Below are 9189 nucleotides of genomic sequence, written 5' to 3' on the forward strand. Positions count from 1 at the left end.
AATTACTAACAACTTTTTCAAAAATTAAACTAGCGGGTTACACTTTTATTCAAAACATAATTGTATATAATAATTCTAAAATAATATAACTTATACTTTACTAATGTTACGTTCCATGACAAATTTTCAATGTACTTTAAATATTACGTAATATATAATTTATATATATATATTAAAAAGATATTAATGATGAGAAAAAATTGTAGACATTAAGTTACTAACACCACTCAAAATCACTTTTAAAATTTATCAACACCACGAGCTCTTAAACTCAAAAGAACTTTTAAAATTCGTCAACACCACGGGCTCTTAAACTCAAAAGGAATTTTTAAAATTCGTCAACACTACGGGCTCTTAAACTCAAAAGAATTTTTAAAAGTTTTCAACAATACGGGCTCTTAAATAATTTTTTACTTTTCATATTTTTTTAGTATCGTTATTTAAATACTAATATGAACTGCAAATTAGTTTTTTTACACGGTTTTTTACACATCCGTGTGTGTAAATGTGTAATGTAATGTGGTATATGTGTATGTGTAAATAAATTTAAATTTAAATTTAAATTTAAAATTTAAATTAAATAACAACTTAAAAAAAAAAAAAAAAAATTTGGAGTACACCACGTAGTTTAGTTACGTGATTGCAACATAATCTAATGGCTAGTACTAGTCCTAGTCGAACACAACCTTGACCGTATCCAAATCTGCTTTAATTTGGACTCAGCTTTTTTCCGGTACTTGACCCAACCACCCACCCAAACCACTCCCCCGAACCCGTTCGATTCCCTCATTCGCACCACTTCTTCTTCTCCTCCTCTTCACAATCACCAAACCATCATCGGAAAATACCTACCGCCATCGTCACCGTCCTTTTTTCCATCCTTATCCTCTTACTGATATCGCTTTCCGATTTCACAGATCCGACTCCTCCTCCTAGATCCGAATCATCTGTATCGAGATTTATTAATCTATTTATCTATCTATATATCTTCGGTGAGCATTTTATATTTACGATTTTACGTGTCTTAATTCAATTAGTTCAATTGCTGCTTCTCAGTTATTGTAAATTGCTTGTAATTAAAAGTTAGGGTTTCTATAGGCTCTGCAGGTCTGATTATAGTTTTGATACATGAACTACTCTCTGATTTATATATGTATCAATTTAAATTGAGACTCTACAGGATTTCAGATGGAAAAATTTATTTAATTTTGATGATAACTGAAAATTTGAATAGTATATGTGCTTTTAACTAAGAGGATAAGGTCTTATATTTGGGTGATAGCTTCGGAAACCGTTGTGAGGATTACGTAGCTCGAATTATAAGTTTTTAGCGGTTGTTGGATCATGTAAACTGCTTTTGATTATATTGATAGCAAGTTTTGGTTAGTTTTTTTAATTCAGAGAATGTTATGTTTTTGCCCCAGTAAGTTAGTGTGACCAGTTAAGATGTTTCTGATCAGAAGTGTGTAGTTGTGGTTATCATTAGAATATGATGTTAGCATCTTTTTTTTTTTTTTTTTTTTTATTTGATTTGAGTTGGCATCAAGCTATACGTAACATCCATGGGGATTGGAGTGTCTTTTTTGTTGAGTATTTGCTAAAGAGCGTACATTAGGTTATGTATAGGATGAGCACTTGTTATGCATCTCAAAAATACTTATTTTGAACCACACTACGTGTGGATACACACACACACACACACACATATACACACTCACACACACATCTATATATGGTAGATTTCAATACATACATAGATACACCTGCTTTTAAGCTACCTTTTGGGATGAGTTTATAATCGGTCATCACGTTCGGTAAATGAGTGTTACTATCAATTTCACCTGTATTTAGAGAGTGGCGTCATCAAAATCACGTGTCTTTTAGAGAGTGGTACAAACTATGATGTGTTTTTTATTTGTATATTTATTTCATTGATTCCATTTACCATATAAAAAACATGTTTGAGGCTCTTCAAATAATCCTTATTCCTTATGTACCAATAAATCTCTAGTATTGTTAGATCTATAATAAGTGTCGCACAATATATTCAGTCAAGCCTACCTCATGGACATGTACAACAATGATACTAGTTATCTATCTGGTTACTAGTTTGATTAACAAAATTATTATAACCATTAATCTGAAGACTTTCAACAATGTTTTATTATATAGAACTTTATCTATCATGCATTATTTTTCTAAGAGGTGACAACTTTGATTTTGTGATAAATATTGAATTGATGTTGTAATAATTCACATATATCACGATCTCTTCTTGCATAGCTACATAAAAGTCGCCCGCTCTTTATGCTAGTATGGTATGAAAAATAATGTTATGATTTCATTATTTAAAGCCTCTGCTTTATATAGTAAGAGATAATGTTGCAGTTGGCTGTTGAGTTTCGTCTCACAACTTTTTGACTTTGTTTAGTTTTTATAGATATTTACTGGATGATCTTGGGACTGTGTTTGAACAATGACATCAAGTATGTTGGCTGGAGAACGAAGGTACAGTTTTATTACTTATGTGCATCAAATTAAACATTAAACAATGACATTAAAACACAATGATATAAGATTTCTAGGATTGAAAGAAAACCCAATATCAGGCTAGAAATATCATTGAGCTTTTAATAGAATTGTAATCGAGATTCCATTTCTTTAATCTACTAACGTTTGCTGTTTTAGGTGGGCCCATGCAAGAAGAGGTGGCATGACTGTCTTGGGCAAAGTTGCGGTGCCTAAACCTATCAATTTACCTAGCCAAAAGTATACCTTTACAGCTAAGATATGATCAATTTTTCTTAAAATTTATGTAAAGTATTATTCTTAAATATTTTTGTTTCTGTTTTAAGGTTAGAAAATCATGGTCTTGATCCAAATGTGGAAATTGTTCCCAAGTGAGTACTCCTTCCATTCATATATTAATTTCTTTATAATATTTTAATTCTTAAATAATGTTTCATTTGATTGATACCCATGTTTATTACTAACAGGGGCAGTCTTAGTTGGGGCAGTCGACCATCTTCATCAACCTCAAATCCTTGGGGTTCATCAGCATCTCCAACTGCTGATGGCCGTCCTTCATCAGGTGGGGGCCTTAGTCGACCATCTACTGCGGGAAGCGATAAACACGAGCCTTCAACTACTACGTGGGGCCCAAATTCTAGACCGACATCAGCTTCCGGGGTAATGACATCATCAAACCAGTCATCACTAACGTCTTCACGTCCACTCAGTGCTGAAACAAGACCAGGTAGCTCACATTTATCTCGTTTTGCTGAGCCTGCATATGATCACAACGCATGGGGTCCTAATGTTAATGCTGATAAACTGGTAAGTTAATGTATATGTTCAAATGCTCTTTTCAGTTGTGTTGTTTTTTGCTTTTAAAAATTGTTATTTAATCAGTTGACCTTCTTTTTTTTGCAGACTATACCTTCCAAAGCTAATGATTTTTCTTTGAGTTCTGGGGATTTTCCAACATTGGGTTCGGAAAAAGATAATAATGGAAAGGGCATTGAACCACATGGTATATTTTACTTATTACTGTACAATATTGAGCAATATTCCTAATTAGTTGTCCAATATTCCTTTTCTGGATGTCTCAAATTAAGTTTCCAATTCTATAAATAGATAAGGTTAAAAAGGTAAAGTTCTTTTACTTTATGTGTGTAAGACAAATAGATAGGTAAAAAGTAAGAGGTAAAACAGTAAAGTAAACAAAAGGTACAATGTAATTATGACATTATAAAATGTGTGTTTTTTGAGTGGGGACAATTTTGTTCCATGTTTGCAATATTGTCTACCAATTGCATTGTACTGAATCTTGATATACATTTGTGACAGATCACGGTTCTCATGTACGTCCTGGTTCAGGCTCTGGCAGGACTGCACCTGCGAAAGACAGAAATATGATGGCTCAAGGTGATTTGTGTCTTTGTTAATTACCTTGATCTTTACATAAGCTTATATAAAGTTAGTGAAAACATGAACTAACAAAACGCTTGTTATGTTTTTTGACTGCAGATCGCAACAGTGGAACTGTTGATACTTGGACTAGAGATGGTTCTCAACATTTTGAAGATGTGGGCCGTCCTAGTGACATGTGGCAGCCGGGGGACCCGCAACAGTACATTAATCCTAATATTCTCCCTCCACATTTTGATCCCTGGCGGGGACCACCGATGAATGCACCACCTGGCGGTGGTTGGTATAGAGGACCACCACCACCAACACCACCTGCAGGTCCACCGTATCCCCCTGTTTCTCATCCTCATGGCGGGTACCCAATGGAACCTTATCCTTACTATCGCTCGCAGATACCTCCCAATTTAGCAAATCAACAACCAGGTCCTGTTCCCGGGCCTGGCCCAGGCCCAGGCCCAAGAGGCCATCATCCAAGAAATGGAGATTTTTACAGGTCACAAATGTCACCTGAGGCTTTTATGCGTCCAAATATGCCAATGAGACCCGGTTATTACCCGGGTCCAGTGCCTTACGACGGTTATTACGGTCCTCCGATAGGATACAATCCTAATGACCAGTTTATGGGAATGCCACCTGGACCACCACCTGGGCCACATGGACCACCTGTTTACAACATGGGCCCTCATCAAAACCCTTCAGAGTTTCATGATCCACACTTTAGGGGTAATGTGCGTGGGCCGGTTGGAAATATACATGTTTCAGAACAACTGGATTCAGTTCCACATGACGAATCTCGTGGACCCTACAAAGTTCTTAGAAAACGTGACAATGAAAGGGATGTGAACATTGAAGGAGGAGACAACTGGGACCAGAATTTGGAACACAATGACCAGACAAGACCATCATTCCATAAGAACGAGCGGGGCCCACACAAGCCTAGATCATCAACCGAGATTTGGGGAAATAAGTTATCATCTTTACAAGAAACATCTCACGAGATTCAAACTAACCAAAAAGATCCAATCTTGATACAGAAGATTGAAGATTATAATGAAGTACGAGCTTCTGATGTTGGGCGGGACCCAGAGCAAAAGAATAGGTTATTAGTTCATTCTGATAACAACCCCACAATTGCATTCGGAACAATTTGTGAAGCTGGAGATCTCAATATCTCAAGGTTGTGTTTTCTGATGTCAATGTCATACTTATATATATTTCAACATCTTTTATTTTATAACCTTTAACTAATAACTAATATCCGGGTTATCAGACAATCGCATCATGTAGTTCGAAGTCGAACTGATTATCAGAACAAAGGAAGATTAAACAATCAAGATAATACTGATGGTACAAGCGAATCACTAAATTCAATGGTTGATCGTGATGATGGCCAAGCACAGGTAACCTTTCATTTGAGTTTATCAAATTTTCAGTTTATTCTTTTATTTTATATAACATGGCTTCTTATTTATCATACATCTTTGCTGTATTTGTATGTATGTATGTATGTGTATTTTTGCATCTTCAGATTGCTAGGATGAGAGAGATTGTAAAACAACGTGCAATTCAAAGACAAAAGGAAGAGGAAGAAAGAATAAAGGAACAGAAAGCGAAATCTCATGCGAAATTGGAAGAGTTAGATAGGCGCAAATTAGCAACTTCAGATGGTACAACCCACAATGCAGAAAAAACCACGACTAATGTTACAGAACAGGATGATGTGGATGCGTTTACAAAACCCGACCTACCAAGTTGTGGTTTGGATACAAAAGCTCAGGTGGTTGACCAGACTGGGGAGAAAAGTCAACAAGGGCTCGTTGACCAGCCTTCGTATACCAATCAAAGTGTTGTTAATACAGATGACGGTAGTCTTCATAGGCAGAAACGTGCTAGTCATAGACAAAAGCAGAGTGTTCAAACGGTTGAGAGTGTGGTTGACAAGTCAACTATCGGTGGTGGTACAGGTGAAGCACATAAAGTTCCGTCTGGTGTGTTTATAAAGGATTCTTCTAGTAATGTGACTGTATCTGTTGAATCTGTATCACATCAAGAAGACAATCTAAATATATTATCATCTGAATTAACACAGAATAGAAAGAAAAATAACAAGATTAACAAGAATAAACATAAATCAGATGATGTCTCTGTCTCAAAAGATGGTGATTTTGCGAAAAAGACTCCACATTCTAACAATGAAGAAGCTCTTGATCGTGTACCGAACCAGTATAAACCTCAACATTCTAGAAGGATGCTGAAAAACCCACAAGCTAATAGACCAGTTGACAAATTCCATGTTGGCGATGTTGCTGTGTGGGCCCCAGTACGGGCTCCAAACAAAGAAGAACAGGATGATGTGCCTTTGTCAGCAAATAATAATAACTCAGGCCAGAATAATAATCTTAAAAGCAAAAGGGCAGAAATAGAAAGATACGTTCCAAAGCCAGTGGCTAAAGAGCTTGCTCAGCAGGAAACCGTTAACCCATCAGATGAACCAGCCATTTGTGTATCTGCAAATGTGGGGCCCACTGTGGAGTCTAAGGGTCACAATAATAAGCAAAATAAACCGATGAAACCCTATGGAGCACAGAAGCAACATGATCAGAGTTTTCAACAGGATGCAAAGAATAATAATAATAATAATTATAATAACCCTGTTCCAACTGAAACCAAGGTTGTTGAGCATGAATGGGACCCGGATGGCTGGTGTATGCCTGATGAACCACCAACTGAAGTTACATCTGGTGTAAAAGATGATGGTGGGAAAGGAAAAAGACCAGCTTACAAGGGCGGTCAAAAGAACACGATGAAAAGTAACAATGTCGATTACAATAAGGATTTTAGTGGTGCAGAATTCGAGATAGAGCAAACGGATAGGCCCACTTCTTCCAAAGAGAGTCGTTGGCAATCCAAACCTCATGGATATAGGGGTGGTCAAAATGCTAGCTCAGAGGTCAAAAGGGTTCGACCCGAAGAACCGGTTGATGAATATTATAAGACTGGTAGAGAAACAATTAGGAAAGAGAGGAAACCGGGTGCGTATAGACAACAGGATGAAGCCTCATTTGAACAGCAGCATGGTTCAACAGGTTTTAGAAAGTATGGAGGTCAAGGTCAAAATAATCTTCCTGTTGGTCAAGATGATAGAAGAAAACATAATAACCAGCATAATGTGAATGTTAACCGGGAAAGACCGAGACAGAATTTGCATTATGAGTACCAACCAGTTGGATCAAACAACAAACCTAGTAACCCTGTTGCACCTACAGATGGGTTTGGTAATGCCGGTCCGAGGTACAAAGAGAGGGGTTCGGGTTCAGGTTCGGGTTCAGGTTCAGGTCATCCAAGAAGAGGTGGGGGCACCTTTAATGGTCGACAGTAGTGATGTTCTTTGAAGATTTCATTTAACTTCTTTTAGTCAGAAAATTGATCCCGGTTATCAGGTATGGTTTATAGGGTGTAGTTGGTTATGATTTGATAGCTAATAAATGTTGTTTTTTTTAAGTTTTGTGATATTTATGGCTGGCAGTTGTAGCTGGGATGGAGTGGGGGTTATTTAGGGCAAATGGAAATCAAGGCATAATGTTGGGTTTACATTGAGGTCGGCACTAGAAGCTTGGACGTGGCGGTTATTAATGTGCTTTTGTGTTAAAAAAAAATGAAATTGTTTTTAATGGTATAATCGAGTCAGGTTACATTGTTGTTGAGATGAGCCCGTTCTTATTTGCCTATCTATAATGGTTTCGGTGGATAACTTTTAGCTTGTTTGCCTTTGTCATGGGTTGGTTTTGATAGATAGTTTTGATCACTTTTTTGGATACGTAATTTGTTCAATCTTTGACATGGTTTAAGCTAGTTCGATTTGCATGTTAATAGTTGAAGCAAACCTTTACCTAACCATTGAATGTGGGCTTGAAAGACAGATTTTTGTATTGAAACATGTCCAGTATTACTGTGGCTACATGGAGTATGGGTATGGTAACATACTAACATTACATCACAATGATAACTACATGCTATTCATTTAACCAGATATGAATCACACTGAATTAATTTTAACCTATTGTGGTTTTATTTTTAGTTTATTTTATTATTTTATTGGACTACAATGAATCAGTTGTATTTTTTGCCATATGCATAGCGTCGGAAGAATTCACAGAGAGCACTTGTATAGTTTTGTTTTGATTTTTTGGCTGTATAATATACTTTATAGCTTATTTTGGGTATTATTCTGTTTTTGGTTTTGTGCTTTAATTAGTTACCTTGTGAATCATCATTGATAAATATATTTAATGAGTAAAAAATCATTTCGTAAGAAACGGTTTTTATTTACTCCAAGGTAAGAAGAATGATTCTACGTTCACATGATCACATCTCCCATACTCTACATACGTTGAATCGAGTATATTTGTCTTTGTTGTATAATAAATGGATGAACATTATAACAAGAAGATGATTAACTAAATTTATAACATTGATTTACTATTTTAAATATTAAAATTCATTTTGTAACCCGACTAATATGCTAAAACACTTAATTTTGTGAAAATTTCAAAAAAGTTTTACACGATTTGAATGCAACGAAAAGACCCGAAAATGACGGATAATGAAACAATTCCGAAAAGACCCGAAAATAACGGATAATGAAACAATTCATATATTAATGTGCTCATTCCAAAATTCTCGTTTTGTTATTCTCATCATCATTTTGAAGATGATTCACAAGAAAGGTAGCAAGATTCAGTAGTAGGTGCGTCTGGAAAATCTCAAAGAAAAGAAAAGCGACTCTGGATAACCTAAACAAAGATGCAAAAGGGAGTAGAGATGGTATCGATACCAATACCGTACCGAACCGTAGAGTACCGATACCGAAATAAGCCTAAACCCTTTCCCGAATACCGTACCGAATTGGGTACGGTACCGGTTCGGTACTGGTATATGTACCAGGGTTTTCGGTACCAATACCATATAGTACCGAAATTTTACTTGCTTAGTTAAACTTTGATTAGTCGTTGACTTATTAATTTGATTCAAAACTCTTAAATTAGCTAAATTAACCTTTTAATATATCATGGTTCCTTCCTATTGCCAAGATCCTGGTATAGCCTAATTTATATTCAGTACCACAGTTCTCGAGTTTTCATTTGTGTATAAGTTAAGTTTTCATTTGTGTATAAGTTAGCATGTACTTGTTATGTTCAGTAGTCCATCATCCGGGCTAGATATTATATTGGTTAGTGAAATAAAATGTAGGTGATGTAC

The 9189-nt window shown here is 36.0% G+C and overlaps 1 protein-coding gene across 2 annotated transcripts; it reads left to right on the forward strand.

Annotated features, from left to right (window-relative positions):
- Window positions 1–759: 759 nt before the first annotated feature.
- On the forward strand, window positions 760–7906 carry LOC139865669 (protein MODIFIER OF SNC1 1-like). Of its 2 annotated transcripts, none has more exons than XM_071853749.1 (11): window positions 760–992; window positions 2432–2508; window positions 2689–2769; window positions 2856–2900; window positions 2997–3336; window positions 3433–3532; window positions 3850–3927; window positions 4030–5107; window positions 5201–5330; window positions 5459–7370; window positions 7457–7906. In XM_071853749.1, the coding sequence occupies exons 2-10, from the start codon at window positions 2477–2479 to the stop codon at window positions 7307–7309; spliced, it is 3735 nt and encodes a 1244-aa protein (XP_071709850.1). In that variant the 5' UTR covers window positions 760–992; window positions 2432–2476; the 3' UTR covers window positions 7310–7370; window positions 7457–7906. The 2 variants fall into 2 exon arrangements, with proteins under 2 accessions (XP_071709850.1, XP_071709849.1); XM_071853748.1 differs by having other exon boundaries at window positions 2441–2508.
- Window positions 7907–9189: the final 1283 nt, after the last annotated feature.

This window comes from Rutidosis leptorrhynchoides, chromosome 9 (assembly GCF_046630445.1).
Source record: "Rutidosis leptorrhynchoides isolate AG116_Rl617_1_P2 chromosome 9, CSIRO_AGI_Rlap_v1, whole genome shotgun sequence".
NCBI classification, from domain to species: domain Eukaryota; kingdom Viridiplantae; phylum Streptophyta; class Magnoliopsida; order Asterales; family Asteraceae; genus Rutidosis; species Rutidosis leptorrhynchoides.

What these genes read in the sequence shown, in the direction of transcription:
- LOC139865669 (XM_071853749.1), top strand. Translation starts at nt 2,477, where the DNA reads ATGACATCAAGTATGTTGGCTGGAGAACGAAG. An exon ending in ATGTTGGCTGGAGAACGAAG is followed by an intron (nt 2,509 to 2,688) that starts GTACAGTTTTAT and finishes TTGCTGTTTTAG; the next exon opens with GTGGGCCCATGCAAGAAGAG. An exon ending in ATGTTAATGCTGATAAACTG is followed by an intron (nt 3,337 to 3,432) that starts GTAAGTTAATGT and finishes TTTTTTTTGCAG; the next exon opens with ACTATACCTTCCAAAGCTAA.